The sequence below is a fragment of the Rana temporaria genome, chromosome 4 (assembly GCF_905171775.1).
Source record: "Rana temporaria chromosome 4, aRanTem1.1, whole genome shotgun sequence".
Taxonomy (NCBI): Eukaryota; Metazoa; Chordata; class Amphibia; order Anura; family Ranidae; genus Rana; species Rana temporaria.
Genome location: NC_053492.1, coordinates 188833288 through 188858231, shown reverse-complemented (window position 1 = coordinate 188858231; position 24944 = coordinate 188833288). Strand labels below are relative to the sequence as shown.

Below are 24944 nucleotides of genomic sequence, written 5' to 3'. Positions count from 1 at the left end.
CATTTAACACGGAGGGGAAAGTGTCTTAGACAGTAGGTTCATGGTAGCTTGGTGATGTTTACGAAGCCGGAGCACCTAGGAGGACCGCTTCTTGCCCTTCTTTTTGTGGGTCACCATGTGCCAGGAATCCTGGGTGGCAATTTTAGAGGTCGTGGGCGGGTCCCCGTCCACCTTTTCAGGGACAATATTCCAAGATCGCAAGAGATCGATGCCTTCCGAGAGGGTGTTAATCACGGAGGTGTGGTTGTCTTTTGTGATTGTGAGTTTGGCAGGGTAGCCCCATCTATACACAATTTCATGGTTGCGTAGCGCTTTGGTAACTGGGAGAAGGGACCTGCGCCTCTGCATAGTAAATTGGGAAAGATCCGCGAACAACTGGATGGATGAGTATTGAGCTGGCGGGTCTTTGTTTTTTCTAAAGGACATCATAAAACGCTCCTTAATTTGGAAAAAATGCACCCTCATCAGAACATCCCTGGGTATGGTGTCAGGCAGGTATGACGGCTTAGGCAGGCGGTGTATTCTATCAATTGCTAAGTCCGCATCAGATAGATCAGGGACAATCAGCTTCATAAGGTCCTGAGCATACTGCAGCAGTTGTTGGGGGAGGACAGATTCAGGGACACCACGGATTTTGACATTATTTCTCCTGGATCTGTCCTCCAGGTCTGAGACCTTTGCTTTGAGCCATGATATTTCATCAGCCTGCTCGTTATGGGCATCTACTAAGGAGTTGTGGGAAGAAGCAAACTCCCCCATTTTCTGTTCCACATGTTCCACTCTTCCCCCCAGCTCCTGTACATCCGCCTTGAACCCCCTCATGCAGTCCATCATGTCGGCGTGGAGGGAGCTGCGGAGGGACACTAACATATCCCTCAGCATGGTGTCAGACAGGGGTTTGTCAGCGGTGGGAAATAAGTTGATCGCCTCCGCCAGCTCCCTGGTGTCATTAAGGGAGTCTTGTGCACTGACCTGTGTGTTGCTCGAGCACTCGGGGGACAGCCGCGGCTTTGACTTGGCTGGGCTGCGTGACAGCGGGGTGGAGGCCTCCGGGGATCCATGCGCCGCTCCCTGTTGAGGATTCGGACTGCTGGGGGATGAGCTGGAGCCGCTGGAGGAGGACGGCGAGGCGCCGCCGGCGCCATCTTGGATTAGGCCGCGAGGAGTCGGCGGGAAGAAGTGGGAAAGCTTCTGGATCTGGGGAGCTGTCTTCCTTTTGCGGGCCATCCCGGGGGTCTAGACGGTCCGGAGGAGCGATCCAGGTGGTTGTGAGTGGCGGAAGGTGCTTCGGCCCGTTGTTTCACCTACTGCTGGCACGGAGCTCTCTGCTCAGGCGTCCATGCAGGAGCTCGGTAGCCACGCCCCCCCCGACTTAACCCTTTTGAAAGACGCAACAATCGAACCCATGACGATATCAGATCATCACCCTATAACCGTGACGTTGAATTTCCCTGACAAAAAAACTGTGACCAAAACGTGGAGACTTAATTCCGTAGTACTTAAGGACCCAATAGATGTACTTGAGCTAAGAGACAAACTAATAGATTACTTCTCAAGAAACGAAAACGACAAAATTTCTTCACTAACCCAATGGGAGGCGCACAAGTGTGTTATCAGGGGTGAATTCATCAAGAAGCTAGCTAGAATAAAAAAGGAACGCCAATCCAAAATTAAATCCCTGGTAGACCAGATCCATGCACTAGAAACAACACAAAAAAGAAACATTGCGGTATCAACACTTGACAAGCTGACCAAAATGAGAGCACTTCTGACAGAAGAACTGAATCTGAAAACAAAAAGACAATACATACTGAGACATAAGATATACTATGAACAGGGAAATAAGAGCGGGAAATTGTTGGCTAAGGCAGTACAGAGTAAGAAAATAGCTTCAACTATACATCAAATTAGGGATAATCAAGGGAAAACACATTCCACTAATGAGGAGATCGCCAAGCAGTTTGAAATTTACTATCAATCTCTCTACAACCTCCCGTCAAACCCTAAAAGCCCCCAGAATTCAGATAAAAGAACTAAGCTAATCCAGGATTTCCTAAGAAAATATAGCCCACCCAAACTATCTAGTGACAAAGCCCAGGAACTTGAAGCCCCTATATCTGGGCCGGAATATGACAAGGCCATAAAAGAAATGAACATAGGCAAGGCACCAGGCCCAGATGGTCTATCCCTACAATATTATAAAACGTTTAATGACATTCTGAAACCAAGATTCCTGAGAACCTTCCAAACACTAAACTCGGTACACCAACCTCCCAAACAACTATTGGAAGCCCACATTACAGTATTACCCAAAGAAGGTAAAGACGCAACACTAGTTACAAACTATAGGCCCATTTCCTTAATAAACGTGGATGTCAAGATCTACGCTAAAATACTAGCCAATAGACTGCTACCCCTTCTCAATTCCTTCATAAATCTTGACCAGGTGGGGTTTAACCCAGGTAGGGAGGGACGGGATAACACAATTAAAGCACTAAATATAAGTCATTGGCTAACTTCCAATAAGAAACAAGGATTTTTCCTGTCCTTAGATGCCGAAAAGGCGTTCGACAGAGTGGCCTGGGACTTCATTGATGCAGTACTAGAACACATAGGCATTCTACCCCAAATGAGAGCTTATATCAAGGCACTTTACATCAACCCAACAGAAAGAGTACGAGTCAATGGTCACCTGTCGGACACCTTCAAATTAAATAACGGTACGAGGCAGGGCTGCCCCCTATCCCCTTTGCTCTTTGTTCTCACCCTAGAACCACTTTTAAACAGAATCAGAGCCAATCAGAAAATCAAAGGAATCGAAATATAAAAAAATACCTATAAAATAGCCGCCTTCGCGGATGATATGCTCCTTTTTCTTTCAGAACCTCACATCTCCATACCCAACTTATTGCAAGACCTGGAAAACTTTAATCTACTTTCCAACTTAAAGATTAATCATTCAAAATCAACGGCCCTAAACATCTCACTTCCGTCAAATGTTGTAGATCATAGTAAAAGAAAATTCCCGTTCACCTGGGCCAAGCACAACATAACCTATTTAGGAATAGAAATCCCTTCCAATTTAAAAGATCTCTTTAAACTCAATTTCCTGCCTATACTAAAAGAAACACACAAAGACTTAAAAAGATGGAATTCTCTAAACGTTTCCTGGTTTGGTAGAGCTTCCCTAATCAAAATGACAATACTGCCTCGATTCTTATATGTAATGCAAACAATACCCAATTTCCTACCCGCGTCCTTCTTTTCATCTTTCCGTAAGGCTTGCTCCACATTTATTTGGAGGGGGAAATCCCCTAGGATCAAACTTTCCAGACTATATCTACCCAAAAATAAGGGGGGAATAGCATTACCAGATCTAAAGAAATATCACCAAGCAACCCTCCTGTCACGGATTGTGGACTGGAATATTCACTTGAAGGTCAAGGATTGGGTAGCATTGGAACACATGCAATCCATTCAAGACCTTAGCACCCTACCATGGATTCACCCCAAATTCCATTCAAGGGGTATCAAATCACACCCTCTCATAGGCCCTACCTTAAGTGTCTTCCACAGCACCTTCAAACCCACTAATACAACCCCCTGGCTCAGCCCCTTAACGACACTAAAAAACAACCCAGATTTTTCTCCGGGTCTCGAGAAAAACGTTCTACTAAACCATTGGCCACACAAATACTCTCCCGACACTTTTTCAAAAACAGGAAAATATTGTCTAGAGAAGATCTGAACGAAATCATCAAGCCCTTTCAAATCCCACACTGGAATTACATCCAAATCAGACACTACCTGACCAAGACCGAGACTGCACATTTCTGGACAAGACCTCTTACTAAATTAGAGGACCTTTGCACAAAAATAACCCCGCACAGGCATATAATATCGACCCTATACAATTCACTGTTTGATGACAGAACGGACTTCTCCAGCTCCTCATGCCAGAATTGGGAAAGAGACATTGATGCATCTTTAACTGATGAGAACTGGGAAAAAATCTATACATACGCGCATAAAAGTTCACTAAATGTGGCCACACAAGAAGACAGTTTCAAAATAATTACCAGATGGTATAGAACCCCCTCAATTCTCCACACATTTTTTCCCCAGTTCTCTGACAGATGCTGGAGATGTAAACAAGAGGAGGGATCGACGCTCCATATCTGGTGGTCTTGCCCATTGATTCAAACTTTCTGGAAGTCAGTTCACGAAACCATTATATCACTCACTCCTGAAACTATTGACTTCAATCCAGCACAATACCTCTTGCACTTCAACTCCCTGCTAAAAAAACAATACTTGAAATCGCTACCAATGATTATGATTAACGCAGCGCGTCAGTGTGTCCCTTCCCACTGGTGCACGACTACTACTCCGTCCAAAATAGAATGGTTTAGGAGAATAAACAATATAGAAAAAATAGAAGAACTCATAAGTATATCTCAAGAGAAAATATTGACATTTTCAACAACATGGCATAACTGGATGGTTTTCAAAGAATCTCAGACATATAAAATAATTATGCAGTAAGTGATAAAGACTCCATTGGCAAGGCAAGGCTATTGATTATCCCGGAAAAGTAGAATAAATTCAGTAATAAATTATCCTAATTCAGAAATACCATCAAAAGCTTCCCCCCCCCTTTTTTTTTCCTCTCCTTCTTCCTCCCTTTCCCCTTCCTTCCCCCATCCCTCTACTACCTCCTTTCAACCCCTAAGGTAATACCCACTCCAACATCTTACCTACTGGTTGAAATAGTTAAAAATCTAACAAAAAGTGAGTCTTCTCTTTGGTGAATTCTACGGTTTACAATGTTCATACCTTCTTGGCTTTGTTTTCCCTTTTTTTTACGGATCTCTCTGTTTAATGATTACACGCTATCAAAGGATTGTAACGTAAGACACCATTAGTATTGTTATTACTCGACATTGTAACCCTATGTCGTGTTTTTGTTATTGTGAATGATTCACTTTGTTATTCTGTCATTATTTTATATAAGCTTCAAATAAAACTTTATGAAACAAAAAAAATCTAGATTTGTGGTGTTTACATTGACAATGATGAGTATTTAGTAAAGGAAAATAAACATGACACTATGAGAACGTAGGAGAAAGCTAGAATGAGCTCAAATTAGAAAAGAATCAAACCAATAAAATTACTGGAACAGGGGCATACAATTTGGGCCTTAGGCACTGGTGGCGGTGTCACAACACTGCAACCCCTCACAGATACTGTAATTGGAGCGCCGAAAAGAGCCACATGCAAAGTATTGCATTAAAAATTGTTATTAGACGCCCCTGTTAAACAGGGGCAGAAACATTGGGCCTTAGGCACGCCAAAACACTGCAACCCCTCAGATACTGTAATTGGAGCGCAGAAAATAGGCACATGCAAAGTATTGGATTAAAAATTGTTATTAGACGCCCATGTTAAACAGGGGCAGAAACATTGGGCCTTAGGCACTGGTGGCGGAGGCCAGAACCAAAAATGTTCTTAATAGCTATGAGCAAGATCAGTGAGGAGGAAAAGGATATTCAATCAGCAGCATAACAGGACAGTCACTCAGCATCAGTCTTGACCACTGGGCACTTAAACCCCCTTCCTAACCAGCTTTCGGTGCTCTCACAATTTGAATGACAATTACTCAGTCATACAACATTGTACCCATCTGAAATTTTTGTCCTTTATTTAACACAAATAGAGCTTTCTTTTGGTGGTATTTGATCACCTCTGCGGTTTTTATTTTTTGCGCTATAAAAGAAAAAAAGACTGAAAATTCTGTAAAAAAAAAAAAAATCTAGTTTCTGTCATATTAGCGGGTTATTTCTCACACACAGCATATGCCTACTACAAATTACACCCCAAAACACATTCTGCTATTCCTCCCGAGTATGGCGATACCACACATGTGAGACTTTTACACAGCGTGGCCACATAGAGAGGCCCAACATGCAGGGAACACCATAAGGCGTTCTGGAGCACCCAGGCCAATTCTGACATTTCTCTCCTACATGTAAAAATCATTATTTATTTGCTAAAAAATTACATAGAACCCCCAAACATTATATATGCTTTTTTTTTTCAAAGACCCTATAAAAATACAATGGCGGTTGTTGCAACTTTTTATCTTGCACGGTATTTTCGCAGCAATTTTTTGAACGCGTGTTTTTTAAAAAAAAACTGTTTTGTGCTTTAAAAAAAAAAACAGTAAAGTTAGCCCAATGTTTTTGCATAGTATGAAAGATGAAGTTATGCTGAGTAAATAGATACCTAACATGTCACCCTTCAAAATTGCACACGCTCGTGGAATTGCGCCAAACTTTGCTACTTAAAAATCCCTATAGGTGACGTATTACAAGGTATTGGAGTATTGGAGTATTGTGGAGTATTGGGGTATTGTGGAGTATTGGGGTATTGTGGAGTATTGAGGGTATTGCGGAGTATGGGGGGTATTGCACAATATGGGGGGTATTGCAGAGTGTGCACAATATAGGGGGTATTGCAGAGTGTGGGGGGTATTGCAGAGTGTGGGGGGTATTGCAGAGTGTGTGGGGGGGTATTGCAGAGTGTGGGGGGGTATTGCAGAGTGTGGGGGGGTATTTCAGAGTGTAGGGGGTATTGCAGACAGTATGGGGGGTATTGCAGAGTGTGGGGGGGTATTGCAGAGTGTGGGGGGTATTGCGGAGTGTGGTGGGGTATTGCAGAGTATTGCGCAGGGAGGGATGGCTGGTTCTGTGAATGCATTTGTCACAGATCCAGCCCACAGTGCTGCTGCTGCCACCCGCTCCCCCCCTCTCCTCTCGCACTGTACTGATCGGTACAGAGAGGAGAGGGAGGAACCGGCGTCATTACATGACACCGGTTTGTTTACAAGTGATCGCTCCGTCATTTGACGGAGCGATCACGTGGTAAACGGCCGCTATCAGCGGCAATTTACCGCGGTCCGTGATGCGCCGGGTCTTCTAGACGCTCACAGATGATTCCGGGAGCGCGCCCCAGGGGGCGCGCGAATAACTCCACCGTGCTGTAGCAGTATTTTCGCTATGGCGCGGTGGGAAAGTGGTTAATGTAATGCTTGGTCCCTGCAATATGTATAAAAATCATTGAAAAAAATAGCGTGAGTTTCCCCGCCACCACTCCCCCCAGGTCATTACACAAGACCCAGTGCCGATCCTGACCTCCCTGGGGCCCTAAACAAAATGACATGGCACATTAAAAATGAGAAGGGGGGGGGGGGGGGGCGCTGACGACAGTGACATGTCACATTAAAGAAAGTTGAGAAGCGGGGGGAGGGGGTGTTCTGTTGTCGGAAGTGACTCAGCCAGCGAGTTTAGAAGCGCGGGGGGCGAAAATGACTTCTTACCAGGCGGGGCCTCTAGTACTTTGGGGGCCCTTCACGTCTTTGCGGGGCCCTAAGCGGCTTGCATAGTGAGCCTATAGTGAGGATTGGCCCTGACAAGACCCTTTTGCCCTATATACTTTGAACAGCAGTATACAGGCGGTGCAAACAAGATAGGGACTGTAGGTTTCTTAAGTAGAATCAGAACCATGTCATACTTTGCTCCTGCATATTGCACAATTTCCTAAAGAGACCCTCAACAAACTACATGACACTTGTGCCTGATGAGGCCACTGATGTTCCAGTGGTGGTGGCCCGTGAGACTGTCCATACAGGCTTTGCCCCCCAAAGTGCACGTGCTGTGTGGCAACAATATGTTGATTATTTTAGGGGTGGGGGGAGCCATTACAATGCCAGATCTTGGCACAATAAATTATTTTTTTGGGAAAGTAAAATTATAGAGAAAAGGGGGGTTGCCATCCGTGGCCTCCTTTTAACAAATACTGTGAAGAACTCCTGTTCTCTGAAGGCCTCCATTATTTCTGCAAGTCAAAATTTAGCCAAAAATAATAATGTCAATCAAGCCTTAGCTTTCTACCCATATCTAACCCACAAACTCATCCACTGATCATAAAGTCCAAAAGGAGCATGAAACCAGCCACCAGAATGACCTTTGATGAGATGGTGGAGATGGTTGCAATTGTTGAAGAGGAGGACTATGATTGTCTAATAGGCCTTACAGGAAACCTAAGAAGCTAAAGGGCCAGATCATGGAGAAGGTACGGAGGACTCTCCATGAGAAATTTGGGTTGCAGAGGTCAAGGGATCAGTTGAGGAAGAGGTGGTGTGACTTGAAAAGAAGAAACCCAGAGCAGCTGGAGAGAATTCAAAGAGTCCTCATAAGACGTAAGTAATTTTCATGTGTACTCTGAGTATTTGTTTTTATTATTTTGCGGCATTTGTGGTTTTTATTTCAGGTTGTGTATATATACGGTTCAAAACTAGATGTTTCAAGGTTCATGTTTGTGGGCATAATAATTGGTTGGTCATTCCATTTAAGTTCTTTTTATGTGAGACCAATTTTTTATTTAATGTAGATGTGTTATTAACTAGATTTAAATAATCCAACTCACGTCAATATACAGTAAAAGGAGAGTATGCTCAGCACAGCAGTTGGTTACACATATGGACTCAGTAGCACAATGGTTGGCATGGCCGATCCGCCCTATAGGCTCACTATGCAAGCCGCTTAGGGCCCCGCAAAGCTGTGAAGGGCCCCCCAAATAACTAGAGGCCCAACCTGGTAAGAAGTAATTTTCGCCCCCTCACCCCGCTTCTCAACTCGCTGGCTGCATGGGAGAAGAGGCAAGAAGTCAGCACCCCTTGCTTCTAAATTTAATGTAAGATGTAATTTCCGACAGCAGAACACCCCCTCCCCCCACTTCTCAACTTTCTTTAATGTGACATGTCACTGTCGTCAGCGCCCCCCGCTTCTCTTTTTTAATGTGCTATGTCATTTTGCTTCTGGCCCCAGGGAGGTCAGGATCGGCACTGAGTGTTGGCCATGGCCACAAGATCAACCCAATTAGGGTGTCACACAGAGGTGATCCAGTGTATAATTGTTGTTTTTCCATGTAGGAAACTTGGCCAAAGATAGAGAAATGCAGCAGCTTTGGTAATGGATCAAATCCTGTGTTAAGCTTAGAAGGATTGTAAAAACAGACAATTATTCCACACTTTTTAAAAAGAATGATTGATATTCCTCTTTTAGACCTCTAATCTTTTTGATTTATGTATCCCTTTTTTTACAATCTCATAGGGCGCAATGAAGCTGCATCAGTGGAGCCGACGAACCCAACACAGAGCCAAGCCCCACTCTTGACGAATGTGCAGAAATTGCAAAATCCCACCACACAGGTCAGTGTCATACAGCACAGCTTCAGGTAATACATGTAGGCCTGCATAATTTTAATACATGTTTTTTTTCCCCAAATTTCAGGAGGTGTCGGAGCTGTTGGGGGCACAGTGGACACCTACAGTGCCCATGTCCTAATTGGGGAGATAAATTCCTGCATGGCAGAAATAGAGGAAACAAACATCGTCCTCGAGAATATTATAAATAAAAAGCGAAATCTCGAACAACAATTGAAGAATCTTATAGATGTGCTGGGGAGGGATTTAAATAAAAAATAAATAAAAAAATACATGTAGAAAAATATTTCAAATCAAAAAAATATTACTTGACCCCCCCAAAAAAAAGAAAAATAATTTATATTACGATATTTTTTGAAAAAATAAAAATGACACATTTTAAGTGTGATACAATAAATATTTTTGGATACTGAACAATGTCTGGCTTCTTATTATATCAATGCTGCCTAAAAGAACAAATCTAGATTTGTGGTGTTTACATTGACAATGATGAGTATTTAGTAAAGGAAAATAAACATGACACTATGATAACGTAGGAGAAAGCTAGAATGAACTCAAATTAGAAAAGAATCAAACCAAGAAAATTACTGGAACAGGGGCATAAAATTTGGGCCTTAGGCACTGGTGGCGGTGTCACAACACTGCAACCCCTCACAGATACTGTAATTGGAGCGCAGAAAAGAGCCACATGCAAAGTATTGCATTAAAAATTGTTATTAGATGCCCCTGTTACACAGGGGCAGAAAAATTAGGCCTTAGGCACAACACAACACTGAAACCCCTCACAGATACTGTAATTGGAGCGCAACAAGGAGCCACGTGCAAAGTATTGCATCAAAAATTGTTATTAGGCGCCCCTGTTACACAGGGGCACAAAAATTGTGCCTTAGGCCACGTGCAAAGTATTGCATCAAAAATTGTTATTAGATGCCCCTGTTACACAGGGGCACAAAAATTGGTCCGTAGGCACAACACAGCACTGCAACCCCTCCCAATATCTGTAATTGGAGCGCAACAAGGAGCCACGTGCAAAGTATTGCATCAAAAATTGGTATCAGACGCCCCTGTTACACAGGGGCAGAAAAATTAGGCCTTAGGCACAACACAACACTGCAACCCCTCCCAATATCTTTTAATTGGAGCGCAACAAGGAGCCACGTGCAAAGTATTGCATCAAAAATTAGGCCTTAGGCACTGGTGGCGGAGCCCAGAAAAACAAAATTTCTTACTAGCTATCAGCAAGAAAAGTGAGGAGGAGAAGGATATTCCATCAGCATCATAACAGGACAGTCACTCAGCATCAGCATACGCAGTCTCAAAGGGATCTGACATTTCAACAAAAAATTATTATTCAGTAACATCAGCATCAGGTGCTTGGTAGCTGGTGTTGATTCAAGCCTGATTCATTTTGATGAAGGTCAGTCGATCAACAGAGTCGGTGGAGAGGCGCACCCTGTGATCGGTCACAAAGCCTCCAGCAGCACTGAATGTGCATTCTGAAAGAACACTGGATGCAGGGCAAGCCAGTAGCTCAATTGCGTACTGTGCAAGCTCTGGCCAGTGATCCATCCTCAATACCCAGTAAGCCAGAGGATTTTCGGTGGGGAAGGTGTCCAAGTCGGATCTTGCCGCTAGGTATTCCCGGACCATGTAAACCAGACGCTGGCGATGGTTGCTGGAACCGGTCAGACCTTGGGGCTGCGGACTAAAAAATTGTCTGAACGCATCGGTCAGACGGCCACCTTCTCCACCGCTCCTTCTCTGACTCACCGAAGCCTCAGCAAGACTTTGTCCAGGGCCAGGTTTTGGTAATCCCCCCGGTTCTGGGAACGCATTGCACAGACCCTTCTGCAAGGCCTCCCGCAGTAGTTTCATCTTCTGCTCCCTCTGCGATGGCAACATAAGGTCCGCTACCTTACTCTTGTAACGTGGATCAAGGAGAGTTGCCAGCCAGTAATGATCCCTCTCCTTGATAGCACGTACATGAGGATCCTTACACAGGCTTTGCAGGATAGGTTTGCAGAGGCATTCGGGGGACAGTCCTCTCGGCAGCCACCTCATCCCAGCCACGTAAAAGTCCACGTGTTCCTTGGGACTGTAAATGATCCCTTGAAGACTGCTGCTGTTGATGCTGAGTGCTAGGCTCCACCTCCATGCTGCTGATACAATCATCCTCCTCCTCCTCCTCCTCCTCATCCTCCTCTTCCTGTGTTCTAGGTGGGCAAGCAGGAACAGTGTCTGGATAAAGGGGGCCTTGAGAGGTAAGGAAGTCCTCCTCTTCCTCCCTCTGTTCTGCCTCAAGGGCCCTGTCCATTATTCCACGTAGGGTGTGCTCCAACATGTGAATAAGTGGGACAGTCTCACTGATGCATGCACTGTCACTGCTCACCATCCTCGTGGCCTCCTCAAATGGTGACAGGACAGTGCATGCATCCCTGATCAAGGCCCACTGGCGTGGTGAAAAAAAACAAGCTTCCCTGAGCCAGTTCTGCTGCCATATTGGCACAGGTACTCATTGATGGCCCTCTGCTGCATGTGCAGCCGCTGCAGCATGGCCAACGTAGAGTTCCATCTGGTGGGCATGTCACAGATTAGGCGGTTCTTGGGCAGGTTGTATTCCCTCTGGAGGTCTGTCAGCCGAGCAGTGGCATTATATGACCTCCGGAAATGCACACAGACTTTCCTGGCCTGCTTCAGGACATCCTGTGAGCCCGGGTACCTGCCCAAGAACCGCTGCACCACCAAATTGAGAACATGCGCAAAACAGGGCACATGGGTGAGTTTTCCCTGTCGCAGGGCAGAGAGGAGGTTGGTGCCATTATCGCTGACCACTATTCCAGGCTTCAGCTGGCGTGGCATCAACCACCTCTGAGCCTGCCCCTGCAGAGCTGAAAGAACCTCTTCCCCAGTGTGGCTCCTGTATCCCAAGCACACCAGCTCTAGCACCGCATGGCATCTCTTGGCCTGCATTCCTGCGTAGCCCCTCGTACGCCTACGGAGCACGACTGGTTCTGAGCAAACATCACCACAGGAAGAGGCCACAGAGGAAGGAGAAGAGGAGGGGGTGGAGGAGAGAGGTGTGTCACAAGCAGTAGTAGTGTTTTGGAGGCGTGGTGGCGGAACAACCTCCAAAACTATTGTACCTTGCCCTGCGTCCTTCCCAGCTGCCAGCAGAGTCACCCAATGGGCCGTAAAAGACAGGTAACATCCCTGTCCATGCCTGCTGGACCATGAGTCAGCGGTAAGATGCACCTTACCACTGACCCCCCTGTCCAGCGAGGCATGGACATTGCCTTCCACATGCTGGTAGAGAGCCGGAATCGCCTTCCGTGAGAAAAAGTGGCGTTTGAGTACTTGCCACTGAGGTACTGCACATTCCACAAACTCACGGAAGGGGGCAGAATCTACCAACTGAAAAGGTAGCAGTTGAAGTGCTAGCAATTTTGCTAAGCTAGCATTCAACCGCTGGGCATGTGGATGGCTGGGAGCGTACTTCTTTCGGCGCTGCAGCAGCTGGGGCAGGGAAATTTGTCTGGTACTATCAGTAGATTGCCCGCATGTACTACCACTACTACATTGTGACACACCTATTTCTACACCTTCGGTGCAGGCTTCAGAGAGGACTGGGGGTCTAGTGGGGTTGGAGGTCACAGAAGGGCAAGGGGAGGTCCGCTTCGATCTTTGGTGTGGGTCTTTCTGGTATGCTTGCCAACGAGCTGCATGGCAGCTCGACATATGTCTGGACAAACATGTGGTGCCCAAGCGGGTGATGTTTTGGCCACGCGAGATACGCTTGAGACATATGTTGCAAACAGCAAAGGTACGATCTGATGGACATGTTTCAAAAAAGGCCCACACCAAAGAACTTTTGCTGTACCGTTGAGACACAGCAGTGCCACGTAATGCAGTTGGTGTGCTGCCCTTAAGCTGACCCCTGGAGGGCATCCTGCCTCTTTGGAGATGTGCCTGTGCCTCGTCCTCCTCCTCCTTCTCCTCCTCCTCTTCCTCCTCCTCTCTCCTATCAGGCACCCAGGTAGAGTCAATGACCTCATCATCCCCTCCCTCCTCATCATCACTGTCGAAAACCTGGCAGTATGCTCCAGCTGGGGGAACATCACTCCCAGATTGTTGTCCCTCTCGGCCACCCCCTCTCCCTGGGCTCACACCAATGCCTTCCTCTATCTGTGTTCCATCATCGGAGTCTTCAAAACGCTGCGCATCTTCATGTAGCATGTACCCAACACTGTGTTGAAACAGTTCGGGGGACTCCTCAGGAGGACACGGTGGGACTAGGGAAGGATTGTGTGATGCCATTGTGCAGAGGAAAGAGGACGCCTTGGCAGCTGCTTTGCCACACAAACTGTGATCAGTCTGTGTGAGAGAGGATGAGGAGGATGTGGATGGCTTGGTCATCCACTCCACTAATTTCTCTGCATGTTGAGGCTCAACACGGCCAGCTCCCGAAAAGAAGGACGAGCGGCCACGGCCACGTGCTGAAGAGGATGCACCACATCCACCACCAGCGTTACCTCTAGATGCAGAGCCTGCTTGCCCTCGTGACTCTCTGCCTCTCTTTGTCCTTCCAGCCATATTTATGCGTTCAGGTGCTATGTAACAAAACAGGCGCAGTAACACCAACTGCGTTCAGGTGTTAGTAAACTGCACACACGCAGTAAGAGCGACTGCGTTCAGGTGCTATGTAACAAAATAGTCGCAGTCACACCGACTGCGTTCAGGTGTTAGTAAACTGCACACACGCAGTAAGAGCGACTGCGTTCAGGTGCTGTGTAACAAAATAGTCGCAGTCACACCGACTGCTTTCAGGTGTTAGTAAACTGCACACACGCAGTAAGAGCGACTGCGTTCAGGTGCTATGTAACAAAATAGTCGCAGTCACACCGACTGCGTTCAGGTGTTAGTAAACTGCACACACGCAGTAAGAGCGACTGCGTTCAGGTGCTATGTAACAAAATAGTCGCAGTCACACCGACTGCGTTCAGGTGTTAGTAAACTGCACACACGCAGTAAGAGCGACTGCGTTCAGGTGCTATGTAACAAAACAGGCGCAGTCACACCGACTGCGTTCAGGTGTTAGTAAACTGCACACACGGAGTAAGACCGACTGCGTTCAGGTGCTGTGTAACAAAATAGTCGCAGTCACACCGACTGCGTTCAGGTGTTAGTAAACTGCACACACGCAGTAAGAGCGACTTCGTTCAGGTGCTATGTAACAAAATAGTCGCAGTCACACCGACTGCGTTCAGGTGTTAGTAAACTGCACACACGCAGTAAGAGCGACTGCGTTCAGGTGCTATGTAACACAACAGGCACAGTCACACCGACTGCGTTCAGGTGTTAGTAAACTGCACACACGCAGTAAGAGCGACTGCGTTCAGGTGCTATGTAACAAAATAGTCGCAGTCACACCGACTGCGTTCAGGTGTTAGTAAACTGCACACACGCAGTAAGAGCGACTGCGTTCAGGTGCTATGTAACAAAACAGGCGCAGTCACACCGACTGCGTTCAGGTGTTAGTAAACTGCACCCATGCAGTAAGAGCGACTGCGTTCAGGTGCTATGTAACAAAATAGTCGCAGTCACACCAACTGCGTTCAGGTGTTAGTAAACTGCACACACGCAGTAAGAGCGACTGCGTTCAGGTGCTGTGTAACAAAACAGACGCAGTCACACCAACTGCGTTCAGGTGGTATTAAACTGCACACGCGCAGTAAGAGCGACTGCGTTCAGGTGCTATGTAACAAAACAGGCGCAGTCACACCAACTGCGTTCAGGTGTTAGTAAACTGCACACACGCAGTAAGAGCGACTGCGTTCAGGTGCTGTGTAACAAAACAGACGCAGTCACACCAACTGCGTTCAGGTGGTATTAAACTGCACACGCGCAGAAAGAGCGACTGCGTTCAGGTGCTTTGTAACAAAATAGTCGCAGTCACACCAACTGCGTTCAGGTGGTATTAAACAGCACCTGCGCAGTAAGAGCGACTGCGTTCAAGTGCTATGTAACAGCACACACGCAGTGACACCAACTGCGTTTAGGTGGTATTAAACAGCACCCACGCAGTAAGAGCGACTGCGTTCAGGTGCTATGTAACAGCACACACGCAGTGACACCAACTGCGTTTAGTTGCTATTAAACAGCACACACGCAGTAAGAACGACTGTGTTTCTGTGCAATTCAATAGCCCACTTGCATTAACAGCGACTGCGTTTCTGTGCAAATAGATTGCACACGTGCAGTAACAGGTAATGCGTGTATGTGCAATTAACTAGCACACGTTGACTAACACGGAGTACTAAGTTTAAGCTAAACCATAATGCAGGCAATACAACACGTTAGAGCACTGCATGTAGAACAATCTCCTGCCTGACAGATACTAATAGCAGATCTAGCTGAGCTATACAGTATATAAATATATTGACAACTCATAGGGATGTGAATATATTCTCTACAAACTGTAGATTTAACTATACTGACTAGCCTTCCTGCTCTATCTATCTATCTATCTATCTATCTATCTATCTATCTATCTATCTATCTATCTATCTATCTATCTATCTATCTATCTATCTGGTAGAAAAGACACCGTGTCTCTATCTCTCTCTAACTGTCTGACTGACTTCTCTAACAAAAGCCGGAACACACTACACGAGGCCGCCGTGCAGGCTGCCTTTTATAGTGTGGGGCGTGTACTAATCCCCCTGAGCCATAATTGGCCAAAGCCACCCTGGCTTTGGCCAATTATGGCTCTCCGTTTTTTGCAAGCTGTGATTGGCCAAGCATGCGGGACATACAGCATGCTTGGCCAATCATCAGCGCTCAACGCCGCAGTGAATTATGGGACATTTTGCGTCACTCGAATTTGGTGCGAACGACCCGTTTTGTTTGAGTTTCGTCGAACGATCGAACGACCGATGTTCGAGTCGAACATATGTTCATATCGAACGCGAAGCTCATCCCTAAATACAAGTAGCGTCATGTCATAACTAAGTATAAAAGAGAAGAGAGGAGCCTCTAAGTGTAGCATAATGGGTACATTTAACTACATCAGCCCCGGACCATTTGGCTGCCCAAAGACCAGAGCATTTTATCATGACTGTGGCATTATGGCGGACACATCGGACACTTTTGGTGATATTTTGGGACCATTCACATTTATACAGCGATCAGTGCTATAAAAATGATTACTGTGTAAATTACACTGGCAGTAAAGGGGTTAACCAGAAGGGGGTGCTGAAGGGGTTAAGTGGGTCCTAGGGATGTGTTCTAACTATAGGGGGGATGGGCTATGTGTGACATGACGCTGATTACCGCTTCTAATCACATGAAGCTGTGATCAGTGTCCTGTCATTATGCAGAATTTCCCCATTCTTCCTCTCTGAAAGCACAATGTGTCCCCTGATAACTGTACAGTTTTAATGTCACAACCTTACTCGCATATTTTGTAGTCACAAGATTGTCACAGTAAACAACATAAGTGGTTTCATTTTTTCTACTATTCCGATGATGCTAATAAAAAATGTAGTTTCTGACATATTTCACCAATGAGTTATGGAAAAGTAATTTGGAATTTTGGGCCTCTCTTTAGTCAGGCATACTATATATAACCCAATATCTTCACATAAATCCTGAACAGAGCATTGCTTTGTTCTTTTGCTGGCTTCAAGTGATAACAAGCCACACAGATTTTATTACAACATCACATTATCTCATGTTTCGGATAATCATGTGATTGTTCAGTTGTGATTCTCCATTCTCTATACAAAAGGGAACAGGCCTTTAACTGCATATATTTGCAAATCAGACGAGTAAGCGATGAAAGTTGTATGCAATATTGTCTATGCATCATTTCAAACAAGTGCAAGTAAATTTTGTAATGTTTGTTATTCTCACTTAGAAATATGTCCGTTATTCTACCCACCCAAACCTCCAGCTCCTGGAGCTGGAAGTCTGTCATTTAGTAGCGGTATCTTTACCAACTCTAAATGAAATTTTTGGTCAACAATGTCACCAGGTTCCCCAGTACTGCTGTATAACCACATCCCGTCCGTGCTATAGCCAAAAGACGGCTACAGCGCAATCTTACTTAGCCAGGAGGCCATCAAAAGATGTATTTCCGTAATCACACTGCCCACGCGCTCCCTGCGGCGCGTGGGTGACATGCTCTGTGATCGCTGAGTGCTTCAGATGATCACAGATCGGAGTAAAGGGCCAATCACAGCAGCCCTTTACAACGTGACACTACCTACCTGCTCACCCCAAAAAACATTTGTGGAAAAATTGCTCAGAGTCATTGGATCATAGATATGTAAATAGATAAATGTATGAAAATGTTAATGTGAATTTAACTAGACATTGGCCATGTTCCCTTTTATGAAAATACACAAATATCTATTTAACAGACGCACTGGACCTATATAGGTTGATCGGATCCTAAGCAAGAGAAATATTGTGTATGGGAATCCACAACTTTATTGAATCTGGTTTAGCTTGAGCACCCAAGAGATTTCACACACAGGGGTGATTTCCATACACTACCATGATTGACAAATTACTTTAAATGGCGAAATGCCATGGTATAGCCCTGTGTGTCTGAAAAACTTGGCTTCTGGGTGATTTTTGTTATATTTGTTCTATGTTTTGCTTTTCCTGTTTGCTTGGATGGAATGCATGACTGTATGCACTTTATTTGTGGGTAAGTGTGTTCTTTAAAGCTGTGGATTTTTGAATCCTTGTTTTTATCTGGAGGAATCTTTTTTGATAATAAATAAATATAATTAATAAAAAAATCTACTATAACCCAACCACTGGAATGTTTGTCATTAAAATAGCTACTGTATTACCCTTGTCTCTCGATACAAGGGTTATTTTTTATGCCTGCATTAGGCCCTGGTATGGATTTTAAGGTGACCCCGAAAAATGTGTACTGCCCCTTTAAGGAAAACATGATTATGATTCCAACTCAAAAATCAATACCAAAATGTTATCCAAGCATTCAGCCTGGCTGGCCAGAAAGAGGGGGACAGTGAGCATCCAGCCACCCCCTATGAACCATACCAGGCCATGTGCCCTCAACATTGGGAGGGTACCTTGCAAGGGGGACAGTATAGCAAAATGTGGTTTTTTTTTGGGGGGAGGACGTATGAGAATCTGGAAGCCCCCTCTATCATTACTCCTATTGCAAATGACAGGTCCCCACTGTCTGTTGTGTGTATTGAAACAGCCAGGGAAAGCTGGGTGATGTTATTATTAAAGGCCAGATCTGACTAACATTTAGAAATAGTTATTTTTTTTCAGTGTCTATTTTATAGGATGACATTGCACTGGAGTGCATCTTCATGTGCAGTTAAAAGGAATCCCCTAAGCATGTTTTTTAACCACTTCAGCCCCGGAAGAATTTTCCCCCTTCCTGACCAAAGCACTTTTTGCGATTCTGCACAGAATTGCTTTAACTGACAATTGCGCGGTCATGCAACGTTACACCCAAACAAAATTGACGTGCTTTTTTTCCCACAAATGGAGCTTTCTTTTGGTGGTATTTGATCACCTCTGCGGTTTTTATTTTGTGCTCTTTAAACAAAAAAAAAGAGAACATTTTGAAAAAAAAAGCTATATTTTTTACTTTTTGCTATAATAAATATCCCCAAAAAATATATTAAAAAAAACACATTTCTTTCTCAGTTTAGGCCGATATGTATTCTTCTACATATTTTTGGTAAAAAAATCGCAATAAGTGTTTATTGATTGTTTTGCGCAAAAGTTATAACATCTACAAAATAGGGGATAGTTTTATGGGATTTTTATTTTTTTTATTAGTAATATCGGCGATCAGCGATTTTTATAAAGACAATGTAGTCAAGCCTATACTTACGGTACCAGTATGGATATCATATTATCCTGAAATGATGTACAAATCTGTCTTTTTTTTAATCTGTTCTGCCATGTAAATGTATGTATGCAAATGTGTCCTCCGAAGCCTAGTACACTATTGTTTTTCCTTTAAATCAACCCAGCAGGCTGAACAAAAAAACGGAGGCGCTCTGGAGGTGCTCGCTGTATTACCCATTTAATGTTAATCCATCTAATGTGAGATATTGTGTTCTGACAGGGGGACTGCCCCCCGCCAGAATACACCGGTCAATGATCATTGGCTGCAAGCGCTGATCAGATGCCAATCGGATGCTGGTTATCCAGCACAAGTGTTCAACAGAAGCTGGCTGGTTGGTACTTGTGTACAGATAGGCCGAATGTTGACGAGTTTCTGTTGAACTGGCCGATATTCGCCCTGTGAGTACCAAGCTATCAAATTTTGTTAAATGTTCAGTTCAAGAAGCTATGACTACATTCTATGACAGTGCTGAATATCTAATCTATTGTATTGAAATGATCTCTTGTCTGACAATGTTGACAAAAGCAAACAGGTTTTATTAGAAGAGAACCAAATTACATTAATTAGCACTACCAATGTTGCTTTTCTTTCCTTCATCTTGGACTTATTTTGTTAGACCCCTGGCAATTAATGATCTAGTAAAGTGGCAATTAGTTTATAGTGACATCACTTCTCTTGTTTAACCTACTGTACATTGAGAAAATATGAAACACATAAATATAAACACTTCTGTGATAGATATCAGTCATAATGAAGGTTTTTAGGCAAAGACACACAGCATTAGAACAATCGTATAAAAATTAAGGGCCAGATCCACAAAAGGTACTACTTTTACTACTGATACACCGTTGTATCCCTGTTTCTATCTATGCGACTGATTCACAGAATCAGTTACGCATAGATATTCCTAAGATCCGGCAGGTGTAACAGTTTTACACTGTCGGATCTTAGGATGCAGTACCTCGGCCGCCGCTGGGGGCATTTCTCGTCGAAATTCCGCGTCGAGTATGCAAATTAGCACTTACGGAGATCCACAAAGCGGTTTCCCTTCGTGAAGTCTCCGTAAGTTGTTAGTTTGCAAACGCAAAATTAGGGCTACTTTTACAAAGTGTAAAGTTAGTACACCATGTAAAAGTAGACCCTTCTTTCCCGCGACGCTGTCAAATTTTTTTGAATTTTTTTTTTTCCGCCGCATCTCTTTTTTTCCAGACGCAACTTTTTTTACCCGGCGCGATTCACAAAACTCGGCGTAACGTAACTTCGCGCAAAGCACGTCGGGAAAATCGCGTCGGGAGCATGCGCAGTACGTCCGGCGCAGGAGTGCGTCTAATTTAAATGGGACTCGCCCCATTAGATTGGGCCCGCCTTGCGCCGGACGAATTTAAGTTACACCGCTGAAAATTTCTAGGTAAGTGCTTTGTGGATCGGGCACTTAGGTAGAGATTTTGCGGCGATGTAACTTAAATAGGAAAAGTTAAGTTACGGCCGCTCGTTGTGGATCTGGCCCTAAGTTTCTTTAACTTCCACTTTTTTCCTATTACTAATATGAAGATCAAAAAAAAAATATATATATATATATATATATATATATATATATATATAAAAATTTACACATGTGTATGTGCTTCTCCCATATATATATTTTTTTCCCTTTGTGAAGAACCTGTATTTTACACTTAGGTATGCAGTTATCACAATAAAAACTAGAGTGCATTTATTTTATAGTAAAGCATTTTTATCTTACCTCTCTGAAAAGTAGTTTCCAGATTGGAATGACCTTCACTGTAATTGAGTTGAATCCACATATCTGTCGTCTGGCAAAATACAACCAAACATACATATTTTACTTGGGTCATCTTGTTCTGCCAAAAGTCTTGTAGAATTATATTACTTGACATGACATGAGTGAGCAGAGGAATTGAGCTTGGAAGCTTTGACCTAGACCGGTTCACATATCTATTGATATAGTGTCTGCCACCGGCGCTAAACAAGTTCCAAATACTTTTCAAATGTTTTATAATGTGGGCTATGCTGCAGGTAATATTCACCACTGAATCAGTGAAAAACAAAAATGTTTGTGTAGCTGCGCTGGCCCTTTAGAACAAACAGTGTTTTTTTAAGACTAATAGTTTACTATCAAAAAACATATTATGCAAATAAATAAAGTTCCATAAAAAATGTCATTAATGGTATCAAAAAAATTGTCCAAGTGGATAAATCCTCCGTGCTGAACAAATGGTGACTTCCAAAACAAACCTGCTGTGACCAACCACTACCATCCAATCTATATGCTTACCAAAAAGCAGTGATAAACAATGGGCTTTTCTTTAATCTTCCATGTGGGTAAATAGATATGTCTCCACCAAATCCCAGATCACTCTCTCAATCCCCCAGTTAATTTATTTCTCAAAAGACAAAAATGGCCATAATTCCGCAAAATTCCATACTTTAATTGTTGAAAAGGTCATATAAAATATTTGCACTAACAGGCCAGCACAGCTACACAAACAATAGGGTTTTTACACAGTTCACATATCAAGGCTTGAGCTGCAGACTAATGGCGGAGAGTAGGGACGTGCAGTCAGGGGAGGCACTTGCCATGAACATACATTAAACAAAAATACATATCAAATCAGACATTCAATTTCAGACAGTAAATGATGCAGGTATATTTTATGTGCTGTGGAGACCCCTTAAAATAGATCATCTTACCAAAGATGCAACCATGCGAGCGGCCCAAGGGAGAGTGACACGTCCCGGAGCATGGAGTGGAGGATTTAATTTATGCAATTATCTTTTAGGCCTTATTACATCCCACAGAGGTCCAGTGGAGTCTTTTGAATCTTTTGATTTAGCCAGTTTTCTTTGGTATGATGAATTACTCTTATCTACCATGTATTTAATTTTATTAATTGCTGTGGCTAATACATTTTTTAAAATCAATTCCATTTTTTGATTAGACTCTCAATTGGTGTATTTTTTGTGTGTGGGGCTCCCATACCCTCCGGGACAGGCCACACTCCCTTGGGCCGCTCGCATGGTTCCATCTTTGATAAGATGATCTATTTTAAGGGGTCTCCACAGCACATAAAATATACCTGCATCATTTACTGTCTGAAATTGAATGTCTGATTTGATATGTATTTTTGTTAAATGTATGTTTTTCTTTCTTTCGATTCATAGTCCGGAGAAAGTCATTCAGGAAGGATCCAGGGCAGGTGTAAGTGAGTGGAAAGCACAGTGGAGAGATCTGGAAGAGGCATGCCAGGGGAGCTGGATGTAGAGCCAGAGGGAGAGACTGTAGAGTTTGTGTCAAATGAATGCAGCCATGAAGGCGAGCAGGATTTGCAAGTCAGACTTGCTGGGATCAGTAGTCCATCACCATTTATTCCTCTCAAGTAAACGGTTGCTGCCATTAAGGGGTACTGCAGGCCCTGACCTATAAAGGGTCATAAAGTAAATTAATTAGGACATATTCAGAGTGAGGCCTAGTCATGTTCTGATGGCGTGACAGGATTACTAGACTTGGACAGTAAAGTTGTGTGCTAGAGGAAGAAGTGTTCTGAGGTAAAAGCCTGTCAGGAAATGTGCTGGAGGAAGAAGTGTCTCGAGGTAAAAGTCTGTCAAGTTTAGGGTCAGGCATCTTTTGAGAAGTGTGACGCAGTTACTAATTTATTTTAGGGCATCCCGTGTTCCCTTTCCCCAACCAAGTTCAATCCCCTAATAAAAATAAGAAAAACAAGCAAGAGACTGTTCATTGACTAAGGATGTGTGTCTAATGGATATCTGGCAGCAGGCTGGAATGTGTGGATGCTGTAACACGTAGCAACCCCGCAGGGTCATCGCTACAGTAATAAAACTAAAGTTAGCCCTATTTTTTTGCCAAATTGTGCGTAGCGCCCTTTACCATAGGTAAGTGTTAGAGGTGAGGATTTCTGTGATAGCTTCCAGGCAGGTAAATTTAGGCAGGCCTATACTGCATGCTAGGCCTGCTTGTTTTTGATCTGGGGGGGCAGGGGTGACAGGGTGACCACCTGTCCTTTAGTTCATGGGTGCCTCCCCTGCTTGCAGGCAGAATGTTCTGGAAGAGGGGCAGGGCTGAGACTTTGAGTGACAGGGAGCTCATGTGAGGAGCCCTGACCAATCCCCAACTTGAGTTGGTACGGGGCAGGACTCCTTCATAAGCTTAGGTCCAGTCCACTGGAGGGGAGTTGTTGGCTGGGTGAAGTATAGAATGGAGTGTTGGACTGCAGCAGAAGGCCCATCCCCATCTGGGGGTGGTGCGCACCTCGGCGGAGGAGCTCAGGAGATGGAAGGGAGTCTCTCTCCCTACATGGCTATGGAGGTGGTGTCCTGCAACAGAGGAGCTGCATGTCTGGGTAAATTATTCACCAAGGTCTCAGGGCAGGAGAAGGTCGGTGAGTGAGGCACAATGGATATATGGAGGAGGCATGCCAGGGGAGCTGGGTGCAAGGCCAGAAGAGAGACTGTGGGGTTTTGTGTCAAATCGTTATGGCCTGTGGGCACAGGATTTTCAAGTCGGGCTAGCTGGGATCAGTAGTCCACCAACTAAAGCTGCTAAACTATTAGGCCGCCAAGAAGGGGTACTGCAGGCCCCTGGCCTACCAGCGTTTAGAAAGTCAAACTACCACCTGGGATTATTCAGAGATAAGAGCAGTGTAAAGATGATGAGGCGGAGATGCTAACATGTCACAGGGAAGTTCGTGCAGGAGTAGAGGAGTCCTGGGAGTAACAGTCTGCAGGAGTTGGTGCAGAGGAGGAGTAACAGTCTGCAGGAGTTGGTTCAGAGGAGAGACTGTGAATGTTAGAATCTATCATTTACTCAGTGTTATGAATTCAACAATTATTTAACAAGATTGGCAAAGTAAACAAAAAACAAAACAAAAGCAAAATGACTGTTCATTGTCTCTGAAAGTAATATATGGAGGTCTGGCAGCAGAGTGATATGGTGGATGATAGTAACTAGTAGCAATCATCCTCTACATGTGAACGATGATGTTACACGAGTAAATAAATACCTACCATGTCACGCTTTAAAATTGCGCACACTCGTGGAATGGTGGCAAACTTCATTCATTAAAAATCTCCATAGACGACGCTTTAAATTTTTTGTTACATGTTTAGAGTTACAGAGGAGGTCTAGTGCTTGAATTATTGCTCTTGTTCTAAAGTTTGCGTAACTTGTGTTTATCTTGCTCTGATACTAGCCAATGCCTCGCCAGCCACTGACCTTACTGCACATCCCTGCTGGAGAGATGCATACTTTAAAGGTCAGCCAAGTATTAGTTGACTTTTTAAATCAAACAACAGGCTAGAAGACCATTAGGGATGAGCTTCGTATTCGAGTCAAACTCATGTTCGACTTGAACATCATATGTTCGATCGTTCGTCGAAATACGAACAAAACGGGTCGTTCGCGCCAAATTCGAGTTACGTTTCACAAACCATAATTCATTGCGGCATCGCTGGCTGATTATATGCCAAGCATGCACTATGACCTGCATGCTTGGCCAATCACAGCTTGCAAAAAACGGAGAGCCATAATTGGCCAAAGCCAGGATGGCTTTGGCCAATTATGGCTCAGGGGGTTTAGTACACACCCCACACTATAAAAGGCTGCCTGCAGGTCGGCCTTGTGTAGTGTGTTGCGGTGGTTAAGAGAGGACAGAGAGAGGTGTCATTTTTTGCAGGTAGATAGAGCAGGGAGGCAGGCTAGTCAGTTAATGTTAC

At 44.3% G+C, this 24944-nt stretch overlaps 1 protein-coding gene across 1 annotated transcript in view; it reads right to left on the bottom strand.

Annotated features, from left to right (window-relative positions):
• The window catches only part of LOC120936840 (probable cation-transporting ATPase 13A4), a 299354-nt gene that overhangs the window by 142552 nt on the left and 131858 nt on the right, over positions 1-24944 (bottom strand). The window contains exon 6 of the mRNA XM_040349544.1: positions 20938-21007. Within this exon, the coding sequence (XP_040205478.1) occupies positions 20938-21007 (70 nt within the window). The remainder of the gene's footprint in view (positions 1-20937; positions 21008-24944) is intronic.